General features: G+C 37.9%; 2 protein-coding genes across 3 annotated transcripts; both read left to right on the forward strand.

Moving 5' to 3' along the window:
* Positions 1-56: 56 nt before the first annotated feature.
* cenpt (centromere protein T) lies at positions 57-5,940 on the forward strand. 2 transcript variants are annotated; one of them, XM_025009984.2, is made up of 13 exons: positions 57-343; positions 552-672; positions 757-898; positions 988-1,081; positions 1,844-1,980; positions 2,055-2,112; positions 2,267-2,403; positions 2,647-3,603; positions 3,745-3,936; positions 4,022-4,118; positions 4,289-4,456; positions 4,630-4,734; positions 5,437-5,940. In XM_025009984.2, the coding sequence occupies exons 1-13, from the start codon at positions 258-260 to the stop codon at positions 5,564-5,566; spliced, it is 2,424 nt and encodes an 807-aa protein (XP_024865752.1). In that variant the 5' UTR covers positions 57-257; the 3' UTR covers positions 5,567-5,940. The 2 variants fall into 2 exon arrangements, with proteins under 2 accessions (XP_024865752.1, XP_017290402.1); XM_017434913.3 differs by having other exon boundaries at positions 58-343; positions 2,647-3,705; positions 3,778-3,936.
* Positions 5,941-6,666: 726 nt separating this feature from the next.
* spop (speckle type BTB/POZ protein) lies at positions 6,667-19,849 on the forward strand. Its single transcript, XM_017439565.3, has 10 exons — positions 6,667-6,792; positions 13,222-13,429; positions 13,521-13,642; positions 13,767-13,918; positions 14,049-14,176; positions 14,285-14,462; positions 14,578-14,633; positions 15,517-15,639; positions 16,924-17,066; positions 18,152-19,849. The coding sequence occupies exons 2-10, from the start codon at positions 13,352-13,354 to the stop codon at positions 18,294-18,296; spliced, it is 1,125 nt and encodes a 374-aa protein (XP_017295054.1). The 5' UTR covers positions 6,667-6,792; positions 13,222-13,351; the 3' UTR covers positions 18,297-19,849.
* Positions 19,850-21,025: the final 1,176 nt, after the last annotated feature.

Genomic DNA, 21,025 nt, shown 5'->3' on the forward strand with positions numbered 1-21,025 from the left:
TTCTTGCCAACCGCCATTAAAATTCAACTAGAAGAAGAAGAAGGAGATTTCACTCAAAAATAACGCGGGACAGCAAGAAAATAGAAACGTTGACGCACCTCAACGGTGGGACACTAGATGGAAATAGATGTATTTTGTCTGGATTAGACCTCAGAAAGTCAACGCTGCTTAGTTCAGTCTCGTTGGTAAAACCTCGTTTGTCCCTGCCACCGGACGTCGTAAAGTAAGTTTCTCTCCTTTTTCTTGGAGGCTTATTCATGGACTTCACAGAGGATTTGTCTTGTCGGGTCCTGCTGAAACGCATTCTCATTACGGAGCCTCCCAGGACTCCTGTCATTCGCAGGTACTGCTTTTATTTCTGAAATCATCATCATCAACACAGTTAAGTTCGACATATTTAGATATAAAACGTGGTATAAACCTAGATGACACCTTTTGGTCAATTTGAAGCCAAGATGCCATGAAAATTCTACATTTTCCCCGTTATTAAACGTGTCCTTTTGTACAGTTTCCGTGTGGTATTATCAAAGTTTACGCTGTCTTGGTTTTAGTGTCTCCGAGGCACCAAGTAGCAGCGGATCCCGGCGAAGCAGCAGACTGATCAAGAAAAATGCTGAACTCCAAACCCCCCAGGGCATGCTGAGGCGCAGCATGAGGCACAAGATTAGTGAAGTGAGGAGGACACAAAAAGTGCATCAGCTGAGCATGGGTTTGTTTTGAACCTTTCTAGACTTGATCCTTTGTGTCTCTTTGTAGAGTGTAATCAGAAAGTCACTGTCTGCCACGACTAAACGAAGGACTACCTCGGTGCTGCTGGAAACAAAGCCTCCTTCAACCTCGATGCTCTTCAACGAAGAAGACACTCCCAGACACTTACTCAGAAACATCCTGCAAACAGGTACGTGCATTTACCTGGCATTTTTTTTTGTTTATTGTTACAGCTTTTACTTGCCTCTGGTAACCTAATTACTTTGTCATGCTTTTCAGAGCCTGTGAAGTCTCCTGTTATTCATGAGAAAGAGCATCCTAAAAAGCCTGAACAGCAGTCGGCTGGAGAAACTGCGACAAAAACACGTTCTAGGTGAGCTGTTCCCCAAAGTGTTTTTGTGTTTAGATGCCATTTACCAGCTCTGTATGCACATCATGCAGTCATGTCCCACAGTGGGCTTTCAGACCAGTGCAACGGAGCAGATCTGCTCATGTTTCTGTAAAAGTTTCATACATTCAGACCTATGTTTTCACATTTTTGTTAAGTTATCTCTAAGCTTCTTTACCTAACTCTGTGCCAGAGGAAAGATGGAAAATTTTAATTAATATTATTACATGGAGCACTGTGTTAAATTAGGGGGAGTATATTACCACATAAATGCTGCTCAGACTCTGATTGACACGTACAATGACCATAGCGGGACCAAAAACAATCAGAACAAACATTAAACCAAGGACAAAAACTTACCCATACCCTGTAATCCACTTTGATTAATAAATCCCAACATTTATATTGAGATACAGTTCAATAAAACATTTAGCCTAAAAACAAAAAGTCTCATCTTCAGAATATTCCCAAGGACTGTTGTTTAATGATCTTTAATCAGCTGGCAGCTGAGCAGTCTTTTTTTCTTTTTAAATTTAAATGTCCTTTTTGCTGCTTGTGTGAGATCATGTTAGTTCAATAGGACGTCTTCCAGACCACATCTGAGTCAGTTGAGAAGTGTATTTAGTGCTATCCAAATCTGAATAAACCTTTTTGCTTTATTTTTCATCAGCTTTTTATGTTTTTCATTTGTAGATAAAAGCTTGACTTATGCTCTGCAAGTTGATCCAATATTTTCTTCTCTTTCAGTATTGAGCTGTCAGGGTTGGATCTGCCTGATGTTACTATTGGCAACGTTGCAAGCATCGCAAAGGGGCTGAGCAGAAAGAGGCCACGGCGGAGCCTTAACGTAACCGCTTTTGAGAAGCAACTGAAAGATGGCGATGGTAAAACTGTTACCATAATTTTACACATTTATGCTATTATATATGTGTATTACAGAGTGTTCCTGTGCTTACAGATACTGGAGGGGAAACTGAACATTCAGAAAATGAACTTTCATCACTTTCTTTATCAAGGTAAACAGCAAAACAGCCTTTAAAGCAATACTTTATTATTTCATCTTTTAGATGTAAGATGGCCCAATCATATAATTTGACAGCTTGATATTTCAAACCACTGGAAAATTAATATCACACTTCACGCACGTTGAATGTCTAATGTGATTCTCAGTTTCGGCTCCTTGAGTCTAAAAACACCATTTGCTGATGTTCGGACCGAAAAAAGGGGCCTGCAGAGAAAAGTTCCCAACCGGAGAAAAATCACAGAGGAAGAATTTGGGGCTGCTTTGAGCAAACAACATATGGGAGGTGATAATTTTCTCACTTTTTACCAAAAGTTTACTTTGTGTTTTTTGTGTCATAAAACTTTTAATTGTATTTTTTGAACATTTTGTATTTTTATGTAGAATCAAGTGTAAAAAAAAACAAAAAAAAACATATACAAATACACTAATTAACATAGTTTTTACATTTTGGAATTTAGCTGAAATTTTCAGGTGAAGCTGCTTCAGTAATGTTCTCATTTCCCTTTTCATTCCTCCTGTCATCCAGATGTGAGCAGCTCTGGTTTAGTCAAGAGGAATCTCGGTGAGGTTACCAACTCTGAGGAATTCACGCTGGGTCTAAGCAAAATCAACGAGTCTAATTTGACAACTGACATTGTGAACTGCAACACGGCACTTTATGACCAGCCTGACGCCATGACCTCCAACTTCTCAATCATTGGTACTCAGGACAAACCCACGCTTATGCCGTCGCAGCTTCCAACGGATCAGGAGGAGAACGGCAGCAGGAGGGATAAATCATTGGATTTATTTCCAAGTGAAAAGGCTGCGACTGGACCTCGAAATGAAGAATGTGTTTCTGACCCTGAGGCGCAGGAAGATATAGCGGACACTGAACCTCAGACCGAGGAAGGTCAAAATCAACTTGATGACGGTTCTGAGGTTGCATCTGAACCTGAGGAAGAGGAGGACGCAGTTGAATCTGAGACTAATACAGATGATCGAACTGAATCTAAGGAAGTGGAAGCTCAAATTAGGGAGGAAGGAGCTGATTCTGAAGAGAATGAGGGTTTAGATGAGCTGATTGAGAAAGAGGAAATTTCTTCAGACTCTCAAAGAGAAGAAGACAAAATGGTTGAAAAGGAGGAGTGTGCTGTGGGTTCCCAATCTGAAGATGATGAGGAAGGTTCTCAGTCTGAGGAAGAGGCTGCACTGGGCTCTCAACCCGAGGAAGAAGGTGCAGCAGACTCCCGAACTGAAGAAGTCGCAGCAAGTTTCCCATCTCAAGATGAAGCAGACGCTGGGACTGATGAAGAGGAGGTTTCTCCAGACTCTCAACCCAAGGAAGAAGGTGCAGCAGACTCTCAAACTGAAGAAGTCGCATCAAGTTTCCCATCTCAAGATGAAGCAGAAGTTGCGTCTCAATCCAAGGAGGAAGCTGAAGATGTGGCTGAGTCTCAGACAGAAGAAGAACATAAAGAGGAGGAGGAAGAGCAGCTGGAGGGTGATTTGGAGCTCATCAGCCGAAGGTCTCGTCGCTCTGAGGCCGCACTTATTCTGCCCATCGTGGAAGCAGGGTATGATTTAGACGATGGCCTTGCAGCAGGTAAGGACAAACTTCTTTTGTGTTTTCTGAATGTTTCAGATGGAGTTCTCAGGTTCCACGTTTCCTGTGCAGAGAACGATCCCGAGTCTGAAAAAGAAAACTCGTCTCACCTTCACGGGTTGTCGCAGAACGCTGAAGTCAGCGGGCCTGAGAGCGTTGCTTCTTCTGAAGACGCTCGTGCGCAGGACTCTGCCGAGCAGGAAGAGGAGTGGGATGATGAAGAAGCTGAAGGTTGGTCTCTCTGAAAAAGATGTAAATAAAAATGTAAGAAAATCAGAACAACCTTAAACCAAATTTTTGTTTCTTACATCTTCAGAGATCCCGAGCAAGACACCAGCATTTGTCAAAGAGAAGAGGAACTTCTTTCACTCTGATCCTTCAGCGTCACCTGTTTTTAAAAAGATTCAAGCAAGGCAAGTTGTGCCTTTTTTACACTCTAACAAATTTTACTATAACTATATATTTAATTATGACAGCCTTTCTCCACTGTTGCAGAATGTCAGATGTCTAACAGAGTTTTTGTCCTATATTTGGTACAGTCTTTGTTACTGTTATTTATTTTTTTACCATCTCATTCCTGCAGCTTTACAGGTGAAGCTTTACCTGCAGTTAAACCCAAGCAGGTGAGACGGAGAAAAACAAGGACGACAAGAAATGAAGCAGTCCTTCCTAAGACCTACCTTATGAGTGTCTTCAAACACTTTGCCAAAACAAAGGTCTCGGCTGATGTTTACCCTGTTCTAAACGAGATGTGAGTTGCACACATCTAATAAAGCATTGTGACAAATTAAAGACTGACTTTATGTTAAAAAGAAAAAATTAGCTTCAGTTTAAACTGATTAATTTGTTTCAGCTCGGTCAGGTTGAGACACTGGTAAATTCTGCCAACGTTGAAATATTTGTTGTGTGTCAACTTTGTGACAGAATGGACAAATTCTTGGACCGGCTGACCGAGGACTTGGAGACGTACGCTCGCCACGCAAAGAGAAAAACCATCGAGGTTGAAGATGCTAAACTTCTGTTGCAAAGGTTTGTATTTGTCTTCGACTAAGTGCGCGTTTTTAGTACAACATTGATCAATCAGATGTTTTTAACTGTTATCACATGTATTAAAAAAACATCCAGGAGGACAACATTTTGCCATTTATTATACAATGAAGTAACCTCACAAATGTGCATTAAGAGTACTTTATGCCTCCTCAGAGACACGCTGATGCTGTGGTTTGTTTACAGCTGTTGGCTGCTGCAGCTGAATGGTGATGAGAGCAGAAACAAATAAACTGGGGGCAATAAAATGTGAACTCTAAGCTGAGACGTGCTGCAGAGCTAAAGTGAACCACTAATGCATCCTGTGATTAATTCTCTGTTTAGCCTTCTACAAGTTTATTGACCTGTTAGTATAAAATGTGAATTAGCTTTAACAAAGCAAAGGGGCCTTTTAAAGTTTTAAAACCACAAGTGCAGCCCTTGCATAAAAATCCATTATACCTATCAATCATTAATCAATCACATAATTCTCTTTGGCTTTTGAAGAGAAAACCTGCATCATTTTGACTACTTACTGTGTTTATGCTCAAGGAAAGTGTTTGCATTGTTTGCATAATGTTGGAAATAGTTTTGATATGCACGAATATTGATAACACATCTTCACAGCATCATATTTGGGTAAAAGAAATGCCTCACTTTTGCATATCTTTTATGTACCTTAACTGGTTTGTCTCCTCTTTGCAGACAGGGTTATGTGAATGACAAGGTGCCAGTGGAGGTGCTGATTGAAAAATACCTTCGTATGGAACAGCGAAAACTCCTAATCCCCATTGCAACCAGTGGAAATGTTGTTATCCCCAAAACACGGAGGTGAATCTTTTTGAAACAGATGAATTATTTTTTTTTTTTTCGTCTCATTTTGGCTTCAACTCATTTATCTTTAATATTAATGGTGTATGTGTCCCTCTAGTGCTGGTAATAATAAATAATAAATGTTTAAATATTTGCAAATACTTCCTTTTGTGTCATGAATAGTTTTTCCTTTTCCTGATTTGTATTTTTAATGTGTGAAGAAAGTGTGTGTATATCTTGTGAATATTATTTGTTTGTGGAAAGTTTTTCATTATTGATTAAGAATGCATCTGTAGCTGTAAATCTTTTTAAACACATTTTTCTGAATGAATGAAACTTGGATTTGTCCCAATCTATAAAGCTAACACAAGTTAAAATAAAAATTTCTCTCATTTATTTTTGAGTAATGTGATTATTTTTAGATTTATTTATTTGTGACTGGTGGGCATTATTTTGCAGGTTTATAACATTTAGAGGTTATGTTTTTGGTAGCATTGGTTTGTTTGTCTGTTGAAAACTATCGGACAAATTTTGATGAATTTCTCAGGAAATGTTGTGGTTGTCACAAAAAATATGGCTTTGGTGGAGGTTTTCTGCTCTGAGTGCTAGTTTAACAAATGTTTTGTTGTTATAGACTACTGTGTAGTACTTTATATTTTAAAGTATACAAAAGGAGGTCTAGAATGCTGCATTTATCAGGAAAACATTTGTTAGTTTTACTGAAGTATTTGTGAAGTAACTGTGAGATCTTGTCCACTAGATGGTGCAAATTTACAACACAACAAATCCAAAGGGTCTTTATAATAACGTACATCAGCCAAACACAGAAGCTTTATGTAAGAAAGTCTTTGTTTGGTTTATTTATGTAAAAGTTAGGTTTGTTTGTTTATTTTTAATACGTTTTATTTTTAAAATGCCAGTTTTAGAACAATTTGTTATAATCAAGATGTCATTATTCCTAATTTCTCAAGTACAATCATCTTATTAAAAATGATACTCTTATCCCTGTTGATTCAACACAACTCGAAGACAAACTGGTTGTAAAGGGTAACACTGACAAATTTCAGTTTTATAATTATTCATAGTTATCAGAAAAAGGATCTATTTTTCTGAACGTTGTTTACTTGGATTGTGGTATTACTCCGCGGCTGTAGGGGGTGCTGTTTCCGGGACGAGACTCGAGAACTGCCAGCTAACAACAACAAAAAACCCCGAGCAGCTAGCGTACCAATTGAACTCAACATAAAGGTGAGTCCGTTGATAAATGAACCTAAGAGCTGTAATATAAACACCAGTATTCTGAAATTACACAATGAAAGCAGCTATGTTATATTTTTAATGTTAATTTGCGGTAACACCCCGACCTTTTTGTTCGGCTCGGGTTAGCTCCCACACTGATTGTAGCTAACCTGCCTGCCTTTAGCTAGCTCGGTGGAGTTAGCTGCCATGTTACCGTTAGTATATGAGGATTACCGACAGGATTTCTAAATTTTTGACAGTGTCACACACTGACCTGCCTTAATGTATCTTCCCCGTTAATCGATACAGCGGTCTGTGCGGGTATTTAAATTATAATGCCAGTTTAAAGTGATGTACAAGTGTCGATTCTGTATTGTTAGCAGGTTGATTACCTGCTACTGCCTTCGCCTCATTGATCCCAAAGTGTTTGTTTCACTTCTAAACATCTAAAAATTAAAATACCACAAGTTTAACTTGATAGTAAAGCGATAAAGTTAAAAAGAAAGTGTACTTTTGGTTAGTAAAATACGTCATGAAGAAGGTAATTTGTTTTAGGCCTTCATACAATAAAAACAGTATGATCATTTATTTATTACACTCACTATGTTGTATGTTTTGTAGGTCTATGTTTCTATTGTTGTGGATAGTTTTCATAATTAATGTCAAGCTGTTATTTCTTATTTTTGGATAAAAGATGTTGAATTCAGTGCACGTATGATGGTCTGGAGGCTTTCTTTTTTATATTTAAAGCATGATTTATGGGCACAGTGGTTCAAGTGGAAATAAAACTGAATACCACTGCAGTGATTTCACTGGCGGTGTCAGTCGTTACATAAAGAAAGATCAGTGTTAATCCCATGCAGCCATTTAAAAGATGAACCCCAGTCTTGGCAAGTCATTCAGGGAAATTTAACTTGATATAAAAATTCTGACTGTGTTGGACTGATTAATAAAAATCTGTCATATGGAGAAAGCGAGGTTAAAAACAGGCCTTTTGCCAAGGCCTCTTAAATTAAACAATACAGCTGAAGTTGGGGTTATAAAAATGTTTATATGAGTAGTAAAATTCTCGGATTATGACACCGTCTTCCATTTGTTAAAGTCACATTGTTGCTGCCAAATGAAAAACCTGTCATGCGTTGGAGCTGAAATAGACTTTTAAGCTTTCTTGATTTAATTTTTCTGCCCTCCACCCATCACTTACTGGAGCTGAGCTCTCCTTTATTTTGCTGACTCGCATTAAAAAAACAATCCACTGCCTTTGAGCTCGCCGTGGGCCTTTTTGCAACTCTGAAAAACACGTGCAAATTGCAAGGTGGTCTCAAAAAGATATTCAATGCTTGCGATTGTGTATAAAAACAAAGGATCCTCAACCTTTTATTTTCCTTCTTGATATTAAAGTATTACTTCATGACAGAAGAATTGAGGCATTATTATTTTAAAGGATTCCTGTTGTTTGTTACTCTGTTAGATTCCCATTTAGATTAATATTTTTATTGCTCAAATTGTTTAAGGTATGTACCAACAGCTTACATTATCTGTTTAATTCATTAATGTGTTTAATTAAATTGTTTTTAGTAGAATGAACATTTTATTTAATTGACCACCAGTTTTCAGCTAGTTATGCTCATAATAACCCCTCTTCCTCTGTTAATACATTGAAAGTATGTGAAGGTTTAGGGGTAATGTAGCATCTTAAAATAATAATTTTATTTTGATTTAAGCATATCTGATAGCAAAGTCACAGGATAATTGAAACATAACATTTTAAAACTACAACATGTTAATGCTGAATGATCTCTTTTGTTTTCTTATTTGGTTTGAGGTGTAATGGTAAAAAGTGTCAAAAAGGCATTTATTTTTAGATGTTCATTCAATATGTTGGTACTACAGGCGGGTGTTCTTAGTTACTTTGGTAATGCATTGAGCAGTTTGATGTTAAAACTGACTTTTTATAGACAAAGCCGGGCAAATACTTATCATCTTGATCCTTGGCAGAGTGCTAACAGGAAAAATAGTCCAAGCTCCCTTCATGTGATGTTCAAGAAGTAATATAGTTTTCACTTTACTATTTAAAAATAGATGTCGTTATTGTCCCGATGGGTGGTTTGGTTCTCTACACTTGTTCTTTTTTACATAATATTTTCCTGGTTTTAAGATCAAAACAAACCACAGCTGGAAAACTGGTTTGTAAAGTTCATTGAGGCTACAGATTAGGGGCAAGGACTACCACTACTAACATCAACAGATGGTTGGGTTAGTCATTAAAATAGTAACAACTTGGGGTAAAGCACCTTTGAATAAAGTTCTATATGATCATTTTCTGTAAATAAACTAATGCTTAGTTTCCTACACAAATAGACCATTTTCCTTATTTGAGGAGATGACGGTAAGACATTTTGTCACAAATGAAGCTTGCATATTTTAACTTCCATGGAGCTGGGATTATCTCCATTCGCAATAAATTGATGTGTTTTAAAATGATAATTTGTCTTGATACCTCAGCAATAAACAACAACAACATTGTACTGAAATGTTGTGAAGTTCAAACTCCAGTAAAGTAGTCATAGCATCGACCAGTTTCATGTAAATCAGTCTTACAAATCTTAAAATACTTGCTGTGATTGTTTTTATTTTAATTCTGCGTTTGGTCCCTCTGTAGGATTTGCCCTCGCAGGTCAACACGAGAGGTGTAACTGTTGGTCATAGTATGAACAAGGTGACCCAACACATTAGATATGCATTGAGGTCCTCTCCTCCATTTAACCTCCCATTCCTGGTGAAGTGAGCGGGGATTTTTGTTGGGAAGTTCAGACAGAAGGTGAAGCTGGGGTGCTAATGCTTTTTTTTGCCCTGTCAAATCCCCTTCACTGTAAATGTGGACCCACACAAAGTCGGTGGATGAGAGCGTGGCGAGCTGATCGCTGTAGCAAAATCAATAGTTCATACCTTACTGAGATTGAGTTTTTAGGGAAGGAGGAGTGCCGTGACCAAGGGCAGAATATGAAATCGCTTCCACAGAGGCTGAACACGCGCTCTACAATCGATCCTGGGCCCCTGTACCAATTATAGTTTTAAGGTTTGTCTGTGGCTTGCTGCAGTCCTGAAAGACCAAAGCTTTGGAAACAGACATAGTGTTCACTGACACTTTGACAAGGGTTGCAATTTTTTCATCTCTCTTGGAAATTGCAGTCTGAAATGCCTTCATACTTTCAGTCTTTAATTTATAGCAGAGATTGATTTCTTCTCTTTTTTTTAAAGAAGAGGGATGTGAAATGTCAGGAAAAAATAACTACAACTTTCCGCTTCATATCTTTTTAGATGTATTTTTTTTTTTTAGATATTCATGTATTTTTTTGGTCTTGGTTTTCAGTCAGACTGGAAATGAAAGTCAACCTCAGCAGTTTTCATCTAGATTTTTTTAATTTTAATTTTTTACACAATCCAATAAGTTTGCAGTATTCAGTGTATATATTATATTCTGGGTTGCAGAGCTGCCGCTGTTTAAGAAACCTTTGTGAAAGTCACATAAAACACACTTTCTTTACAACTTTCCTCTCATTTCTATCTCTAGCTTTACCATATTTATGATTTAGAAGTGGTGTGTGGATGTCACTGGGGAGTTAATAAGTTGTCAGGATGAACAGTTGTCTCTTTTACAAAACCCACCTGAGAAGTGAAGTGTTTGATTTCTTGATAAATGCCAGCTCTGCTTTTTACTTGAATTTACTTCAGCTTTTCTTAGTATATTCCACATCTCCATTTTGCTCTGTTAAGGTTCTCAGAGTTGAAGTTATCCTCAAAAAGTAACATTTTTCCTAGCTGGGATATTATTAACATTGCTTTAAATGAATTTGATAACTTGAAGCTTTTTCACGCACCACATGCATATGTGTGTGTGCAAACGACATAATAGTTTGCTAAATTATTATTTATTTGACTTTTTTAAATTTTATTTTGATGAGGAACTCAGTAGTTTTTATACCCTCTGTGTTTGGTCAGTTTGAGTTCAGTTCTAAGATCCAAAACGTTTTATTATTGTTCTCCTGGATTTATTTCCTTTCTGAATTCACTCTGCAGCACCTTAAAGACAGGCGAGTTCATCAAACTGAAGTCTCGTTTGTCCTCCATGATGGAAATGTAAAATTGCGACACATAAAAACATTTGTAAAAGTGGAAATAGTTTTCTCTCTAACCATGTTACAAACAGGTGCATAAAGAGGTATCCTTTGTTACTTCTTGGTTTTATTGTAGGGAGTGACGTTGTCCGCAGAAATGCATCAGTCCTACAGTTCATGCAGAGTTGTTTTTTATTTTTCTTTAATTTCCATGAAAGCGATTGGTTAAAAAAGGCTGCTCTGTCAGTAACAGCAGCATTTGATACAGCTAAATCTTATTCATTAGTTTGTTTTTTTGTACATGAGCAAAACATGAAGAGCCTCTGTGTCTTTTAAGATGGGAATCAGTGCTTTAAGTAATTATAAGTTCATTCCTAAGATAAATTTGTGTTTAGGTTTTTATTATTAGTCAGCCTCCTGAAATCTGTATCATGAAATGGGACCTGGAACAGTCGGTTTGGGGCTAAAACGTTAAAATGCTAAGCGCACCGTCGACTCCTTCAACTGTCTACAGATCTGTATTTGATTTCTCTTTCATACTTCTGCTTGATTTTCTTTTGTCTCCATCTAACCTCTTTTGGTATCAATTTGTCTTGGCGAATGGTTCCACACGTGGCGCTCCATCTTTCATTCGCCTCTTGTGTTTTTTCATTTGGCTTTGCTATCACTTTACCTTTAATTTTCTTTCCCCGTACTTTCTTTCCCTATCATTTTTGTTCTCCATCTTGCCAGTGGAAACTGTTGGAGAATAAAGAAAACTGATAGGCTTTTTATTCAATTGATTTTTTTTTTCTCTTTAAAGAAAGTACAAGAACAGAACTGTCATCTGATAGAAATTGTTTTGAATTGACTCATTAATGAGATTAGATTTGATAATACTTTCAGATTTCACATTAAAGTATCTGGATCCTGATGTGTTTGTCCCAAGTACTGATAAGTAATTTAATGAACTGTCTGAAATCATGTATCTCAATTTGTTTCTTGCACAGCTCAGTTGTTTTGAAATAATCACTTTTGTGTTTGTTTCTCGCTGAGTTTTTTAGACATTCTTTTAATAGAACTGAAGTGAGTCTCAGTGCCTAATCTTTGTCATTCGTGCTGGATTGGACCGTGCAAAAGTTACAAAATGCACACCACTAAGATGTCTTATTAAGAGAGACATATTATGCACCTTTTTCACAAGCTGGCAGTAAAATGGCAGTAATCTGCATCTTTTCAGCCTTTCTTTGCAGCTTGTTCCTGTTCAGCTGAAACAGTCGACTCTGTTTCTCTCATCTGCAGGGTGGGAAGTTTTTAATAATAATAATCTACAAAAATTATTCCATTATTGTAGTTTTTCATATTTAGTTTTAATAGCTCATCTTTGTCAAGAACACATTTGAACTGTGTGTTTATTTAAATAAACTAATGTGAAAAAACGGGTCATCTCAAGATTAAGACAGTTAGGGCAAATATAACTTTTGGGTACTGTGAACTACTGTGGATGCTTGTGCTCAGATGAATATGTAAATATTTTTTTATATTTAATGTTTATTTATTTTTCACACAATCACTGAATGAACACAGAGGTATCAGCTAGGCCTGACTCTGGCAGGTGATTCATTTTTGCTTCCAGTTATATTTGTTTAGAATTTCTTGGTAATTACTTTAAAAACCTTAAATATAGTTTTCTTTAATTAACTTTAGGTTGTCCAGATAATATAAAACACAAAATTCTGCACCAACTCAACCAAGTTTAAACATATAGATTTACAGCAGGTTTATAGAAACATGCTCTAATAATAAACGAGCTGTAGCTCAGTGCAGTTTTTTTTTTTTCACAAGCTTTTGTTTTTATGCAATTATTTATTATTACTTCTGTTCCGTTTGACTTCTTGAAGACATTGGGTTTGATTAACCTACATATTGGGTTTCATGAGCTCAGCGTTGGGGTTAGAGATTGTGTGTGTTCGATAGTCGCCAGTCTTTTAGTTTTGTTTGTGTGTGTGTGAAGGAAAGGTAATTTAGTAACCTGATTTTGGCCACTTTGACCTCTAACAACAGTCCTGGGAAGGCACCTTGTTTGTTTACAGTTCATTCTTAGACTTAATTTCAATTTGGGAGCTATTGATCCTAAAAACAGACACAGGGCCATTGATCACAAACTGTCCACAAGGGGTTTGGGGACAATTCATCTAATAAATGAAATGATATTGAGGCTCCAGTGGATTAATGAAAGGAATAACACCAGTGTGTTGCCACACATGTTGGCTGAGTGATTGCCTGCTTGATGTGAGTAGAAAGTTTTTAAGCTTTAACAGCTTTTTTTCTCTGTTTGTAGGGGGCAGACTGCTTCCACTTGGCACTTACTAATACAGATGGACGTCAGCACTGAACACTGACAAGTGGAAGCAACACATTCCTTCTCCTCTTCACCCTCTTGCCCCAAAACACCTTCTGTCACACTGGCAATGTCAAGAGTCCCGAGTCCCCCTCCCCCGGCGGAAATGTCCAGCGGGCCTGTGGCCGAGAGCTGGTGCTACACACAGGTGACCCAACCGAACACGTGACATAATGTGACAGATTTTGGGTGACTTGATGTGAATTGATCCAAGCTTTGCATTTTGTTTTCTTGGGCAGATTAAAGTAGTGAAGTTCTCTTACATGTGGACCATCAACAACTTCAGCTTCTGCCGTGAGGAGATGGGGGAGGTCATTAAAAGTTCCACCTTCTCCTCAGGGGCCAACGACAAACTGAAATGGTGGGTTGTTGACTTGTTTCATTACAGGAAATAGACTGTTCTAATCAAGAACGAGTTAAAGGCAAATTCTGAATACTTTATTACCGTCACCTCTGTTTAGTAGCGATCTTAACTGCATTTCCAGGTGTTTGCGAGTGAATCCTAAAGGGCTGGATGAGGAGAGCAAAGATTACCTTTCCCTGTACCTGCTGCTGGTCAGCTGTCCGAAGGCAGAGGTGCGAGCAAAGTTCAAGTTCTCCATTCTCAATGCCAAGGGAGAGGAGACCAAAGCCATGGGTGAGCGAAGGAATATTGACACAGAAAAGTCTATTGTGTCGTTCTGTGGAGTGTACATTTTTAGTTGTAATCTTTTTTTTTTAAACGTTTGTTTTTTAACATTTCTCTGGTGTATGTGGTCTGTCTGCAGAAAGCCAGAGGGCATACCGCTTTGTCCAGGGAAAAGACTGGGGTTTTAAAAAATTCATCCGGAGAGATTTCCTCCTCGATGAAGCCAACGGTCTTCTACCTGATGACAAGCTCACGCTCTTCTGTGAGGTACACGCTCGGCTTTTTTGTTTTCTTTAATTGTTCGGTGCCCCCCTCTCACCTTTCGTTCCGGCGCAGCTTTGGTGTATTGCGTTTCAGTGACTTTCTTTCCACCAGGTGAGCGTGGTGCAGGACTCGGTCAACATATCTGGTCAGAACACTATGAACATGGTGAAGGTGCCTGACTGTCGGCTAGCAGACGAGCTGGGGGGCCTGTGGGAGAACTCGCGTTTCACAGACTGCTCCTTGTGTGTGGCTGGCCAGGAGTTTCAGGCCCACAAAGCCATCCTGGCAGGTACAGACGTGATTCACTCATATTCCATGACACATTTCTTCGGTTTGAAGCGTGAGAGCGTGTAACAGACAAGTTTAAACATTTGCTCATTTGCGCGTGTCGTCTTCCTCCCCAGCACGTTCTCCTGTTTTCAGCGCCATGTTTGAACATGAGATGGAGGAGAGCAAAAAGGTGAGTCCCAAAGCTTTTCTTTTTTTTCCAGTTCTGAGAAATAAATTTGTTTTGTTCCTGAATGGCTCAAATGCTCATATTTTCACTGCTGTGTGGAGGGGTTAAAGTGAGTGAAGGATTGTGCACCGTCAGATGGCTGCACCACAAAGGTGTTTGGAGAAACTGAATGATCCTGCGCCTGAAATGCAATTGTCCTGCTGGACTTGGAGGTCAAGATTCATCCCTCACTGACAAAGCTGCAGAAACACAATTGCCTTTTTTTTTTTTCTTCTTTGCCTTTTTCCACATGTGACTGTAAGAGATGAGATTTCAGGAATAGCCACAAAACTGCTTATTTTTTTTATTTATTTATTTTTTATTACTTGGATCATTACATTTTTTTTAATGTTGTAACTTTTTTGTAATATCAAACTATTTAACTCAGAAAGAAGAAATTTTTTATATCTTTAAACATATCATGTAACGCAGTAGATGAAATATTATTTAGGAAAATGTTTTAAGAATGTTGTTAGTGAACACAAAATGTCTAATATTAATGATTATTTCAGTTTTATTAAAAAAAACTTCCAAACAAAATTTTGGTCCATTTGATGCTGAATTACTTTAAATATGTGAAGCTAATCTCCACTGCTTATAAGTATTTAAAAAAAAATTTAAACATGTATTTAGTAACTTTTGTCATAGGTGTTTACAATAAAATTTAGAAATGTCTGTTTGCGCTGTCTGTCTTTAAGGATTTAATTATTTAGTCCACAATTTATTTCTGATTTGTCAATATTACTATTTTGGGGGGGGTGATGTAAAAATCCAGAAGCTGGAGGGGAAAAATCTCAAAACATGGAGAATATGTTGTCACAGTGACCCTTTTTGTCTTCTCTGTCAGAACCGTGTGGAGATCAACGATGTGGAGCCCGAAGTGTTCAAGGAGATGATGTGCTTTATTTACACAGACAAGGCTCCCAACCTGGACAAGATGGCCGACGATCTGCTTGCAGCAGCTGATAAAGTGATTTATGACTGAATCTTTTCTAGCCTCATGGTTTGATTCAACTGCAGAATTATTCAGGATTCTCTACAACTAAAAAACGACTATTAACCTTTTAAGTTATAAAGATTTCCACAATTTTTTTACTCCCTGGTGGAGAACGCTGTCAGTCACTTGTTAATTTTTAACCGAATTGTTGTGTTCGCTGAGGCCGAGTTAGATAAAAACAACCAATATGTTTTCTTAAACTTAGTTTTTCCATGATATTGAATATTTGTTTATGCTTTCTGGTAAGTCTTTAAAGTATAGCGGAGTATTAAGTAGGTTTATCTAAAGATGTAATCAAGAACTAATCAACAATAAAAGTTAGTATGTATTTAGATACTCATTCACATCAACACTTACACTAATTGTGCTGTTCTTGTTTAGTTGCCATAGCTTCACACAAGATGGCTGCAGACAGACAGACAGCTCCTTTCTTAACATCCGACTAACTTTGTTTACCTGAGAATAAAAAATATTCATTTATTCATTGTTTACACTTAATTTAGTCTCACCTATCAGCAAGTGCAACTCACTTTTTAGCGATGGACCCAGTTTTTCTGTAAAATACTTTTGCTGCCTAGTTATAATGCATAATTTGGGTGGTATTTATTCTCCTTTGTTGCCACTTGGAGAATTATTAACTTTCCAAATAAGATCCATAGTATTCTGATATGACCATTGCAAAATGCTCATTGATATTTTTCCCAAACTGCATTAAAGCAGATTGGTGAGCTGCAGAACCTTGTTTGTCCTTCTTCTTTTAAATCTCAGGAAAACTCCAACTTTCATGATAAGACCACCTCCTTAAGAGGAGTTTAATTGGCTAACAGCCCTGACCCCTGAGAGAGCCTCACTTAAGCCTCAAAAGTAACTGTGGAAACGCTGTTGGAAACGGCACGCATTTTCCTTTCAGATGTAAAAATTTAAATTTTAAAGCTTTAGCGAGATGACCTTAAAGCAAGGCAGTGAGCGTTTTAGATCGTCAGAAGATAGATTTGGGCCTGAGATGGTGCAAAAACAAAGTATGAGCTAAAGATTTTTCCAGCAAGCTATTCGGATTTCAAGAAACTATTTAACTCTGACCTCACCCCACAGGGACACTGTATGAGGCTGATTTTAAGATGTCATTCTGAGGTTTACACAAGTTTTACAGCCTGTTTATATCTTAATTAGCAGGTATTTAGATGTAAAGATGTGATCCTCCTGGCAGTAAAACCAAACTGATTTTATACAAACGTTTCTCTGCCTGATCTCTTTCAGTATGCTTTAGAGAGACTGAAGGTCATGTGCGAAGACGCCCTGTGCACCAGTCTGTCGGTGGAGAACGCCGCAGAGATTCTCATCCTGGCTGATCTGCACAGCGCCGACCAGCTCAAAACGCAGGCCGTCGACTTCATCAACTAGTGAGTTCACACACAGAAAAGAGCTCTTCGTCACCTATAATTGGGTTTCTAGCACCTTTTTGTAGACTCACAGGTCCACCGTGTTCGCTGTACATCTTGTCTCTGTTGTTGTGTCACTTTGTTTCATTTCTTCCTTCTTTATCCTGCCATCTTTAGGACTCAGTCTCTCCTTCCAGCCTCATCTTTTGGCGTCTGTCACAGTTAATGATTTAATTTCATACGTGCGCTTTTTGAAGTGGTGGCTCGGATATAATTAAACTCTGTCGAGTCTTACTGAAGGATCGGGGCATCCTGACTCCTCACTGGGTCTGCTGACGCCTCTGTTGCTTCAGATGGATGTGTGATAATGACTCTGAACACGTGTTTGTGCAGCTCTCTAGCTCACACATGCTTTGTGTAGGGCGGGTGATATTTATAAAAAACATGGCAAATTTATTTTTGTTATAAATGTCACAATTTCTAGACAGCACAAGGTTTAAAGTAGTTTAAAATGACATATTCTTTGATACTTTTGTAATACTTTTTATCTATTGTATGTTTTCTTTGTGTTATTTTAATTTGTAAAAGAATAGCAGCACCAGTTTAATATTTTTTAATAAGGTGACCATAAGTTTTCAGTTTTAATCTCAGTGATTTCAACTATACGGCTTTATTTAGGTTCTCTCTCAATATTAAAAAGAATATGGCAAAAATCGCACTTTTATCATTTCTTCTCTTTTCTTTTTTTTGATACAGAGTATTGACAGAATTTTTTGGGGGGGAATCAAGAAAAAGAAAGAATAAAATATAGTTTTTCTCAACAAATTGAACATTTTCATTAAAATCATGAAGAATCTTAAGTTTAGTCAGATTAATTTGAACAATGTTGACACATATACTCTAAATAAGATGTAATTTATTATGAGTTTATATAGTCTGTGCCTTTAGAATAAAGATAATTTAAATTCTGTCCCCATTCATCAAACCCAATTTTCACACCATATTTTGTGGTTTACTTTGACTGAAAAAATGACACGGGAAATAATCTCCTGAACTGATGTTTTCTTTTTTTTTTTTTTTGTGTCTCCTTGCATCTCATCCACCAGCCACGCTGCAGAGGTGATGGAGACGGCGGGCTGGAAGTCCATGGTGGCGTCTCATCCACACCTGGTGGCTGAAGCTTACCGCTCTCTGGCTTCGGCCCAGTGCCCTTTCCTCGGACCTCCACGCAAGCGCCTCAAACAGTCCTAACAGCATCGCACCATGGCATCTACAAGCACTCATTCTCACGCACACACACACACACACACACACACACACACACACACACAGTTCTACCCTTGCTCCCAAACACACAGGGATATAGCCGTTCCCCTCGCTGTTACTATTACACTACCTAGAGCCTCCCTCAAATCTTCCCCTTCTGCCCGATCCACAACCTGCTGTATCTAGTTTCCTAAAGATGGAGAGAAGAAGAAGAAAGGGGAAAAGAAATGGAGAGCTGAGCTTATGAAATGGATGTTTGTTGTTTACAAAAAAAAAAGCCCCCACAGCACTCTCTTGTTTCTCGTCGGCTCTGGCTTAGTGGATTCTGACGTTATCGTCTTCTCCGCATATCCTCGGACATCCTGCTGGTGAACTGGACACACAAATCCAGCCAAAGCCAACTGTCTGGAAAGTTGGAGGTGTAAGTACTGTGGCCGATAAAGTTTTTAAGTGTCTGTTTTATCCTAAAGCCTCTTAGTGTTGGTAATAGAGCGATCCGAGAAACACCCAACCCTAAAGACACGAGGATCTGTGATTGACTAATGAGCTGAAGAGGGTCTCAAGTTTTAAACTAGATGACCCCAAGAAAGACAACCAAGGGCTAGCCAAAAAGCAAAAATGGGGGGAAAAAAAATTTAAAAAATTTTCTCAAAAAAGCAAAACAACAAAAAAAAACTTTGGGAAAACGTTGCACTAAAGTCACGGATTAGCCCTTGCCAACCCTGACCAGCAGTAAAGTAGAAATACTGTAGGCAAGCACACAATGAAGCAAACTTCATGGACTAAAGACCCAGCTGGATCACCACCAACAAACTACCCTTTAAGATTATTTATCTGCAAGTGACGAAACCACATGAACTCTGTGTAGAACAGTCCCGAGATTCATCTGCATCCATGTTTGTTTTTAACCGGTAAGAAGAGGAAGAGTAAAGAAAACAGCAACGCACAACTGGATGGGATTCTTGGGGGGAAAAATGGTATTTTGGGTGTCTGTGAGAGGAAAAAAACAAAAAGTTCAAAGTGTCTGTAAAACAAACAAACCCACCAAGAGACAACGCAGGGAGAATAAATGTCAAGAAATGGTTACAAACATTAGGTTTCAATCAGGCATGTTGATGTTCTGTTGTGACAGATCTTGTGTTAGTTTTATGTTTTATTCCCCCCCCCCTTCAGAATTATTCTATTTTTTTCATAGGAATTTGTACAGACACTAGTGTTTTTGAAGCAAAAGCATTTTAAACAGTGAAACTGAAAGAAGAGTTTTTTTTTTCTTTGCAGGCATAAAGAGTAAAGGGAAAAGAAAATACAATGAACACGTTTTAATGTTCAGAATTGTGGATGAAATTAAAAAAAAAAACAACAAAACAGGCCACAAAAAAAAAAGCTCTGAAGTTATCATTTCAACCTGGTGGAAAATGGTAATCGATAGAAGGAACCATTGTTTCTATCCTGTAGATATTTCTGATTTTGAGAAGTGACACTTAGTTGTTGCCATTTTTTGTTTCCAGAAAAATAAACCACAACTATTTTGTATTGAATGCAGTTTCGACTTTGTCTTGGTGTTTTTATATGAACTGTTTCAGCTGTTTTATTTGGCAACGGCACAAATGTAGGTTTTTAAAATGATTAATATTGATGCCCTCATCAGGCTGCGATACAGGCGTCAGATTTTAAGATGTTCTGATAAAATGAATGAAGCTGAAATTCCTAAATAACCTAAAATATATTTATATTCATCTGACCAATCCCTATAAATGTAGAAACTGTTTTAAAGAAGTTAGTTCGTATTGTTGTTTCTTTATTCCTTTTTTTCCTTCCACTTCTCGTGGTTACAGATGAAGAAGTTCATGTCCTGCTCCGTGTTTTTGAAGGACCTTTAGTGTCATTTCAGATTTCTAATATTTCCTTTTTTTCCTGTTCGTTTTCGAATGCTTTTATTGCTTTTCACATTTACGTAATGCGCCCCCTCTCCCTCCATAATTCGGCAGCTTTAAGTAGAGAGCTGTAAGATTTGCACGCAGAATTTAAGACGTCATCAAATCTGATGGTCTGCACTTCTGACTTTATTGGTTCTGCAAACCACTTCCCAAGTTTTCGATGGCTCACAAATCAAAAGGTGCCAGATGGGCTCTCGGTCTGTGTCTTGCCTGAAGACATTTTGACACGTAAAGAGCCGGTTGAACTGCGGGAGCTCCAGATGCACGAGGACATAAAGAAAACCTTCCCGTAATGAAACAAAGCAGTTTCAGCTTGGTCTGCTCTGCTGACAGCGGTGGTTGATTGCTTCCTAGATTTAAAACATCTGTAATAAGAAGCCACTAATCTAACACACACAGAGAGTTTCCCCATTTATGTTGTTGTTCTTTACATTATAGACTAAAATTTGTTGTACTTCTGCAAGCCTACAGGAGGAAGTGAAGATAAGTGTTAGTTTCTATAAGCTTTGTGACATCAGAAAACAAAGATTACTGGTAATTGTACAGTTTGTAAATGCATAAGCCAGCACACAGGTGATCCAATCAGCAATTTGACTTTGGCTCTTTAAAGATCTAACCTGAAAATAACAGCAACTGAGCTAAAGAACTTGTTTCCACCACAGCTTTTGATTTGGTAAATAAAATGTACAACCCCGATACCCAAAAAGGTGGGATATTGTGTAAAATGTAAAAACAATGCAATGGATGGTAACTCTCATAAACGCATGATTTATTTAT

Source organism: Kryptolebias marmoratus, linkage group LG17 (genome assembly GCF_001649575.2).
Source record: "Kryptolebias marmoratus isolate JLee-2015 linkage group LG17, ASM164957v2, whole genome shotgun sequence".
NCBI lineage: Eukaryota > Metazoa > Chordata > Actinopteri > Cyprinodontiformes > Rivulidae > Kryptolebias > Kryptolebias marmoratus.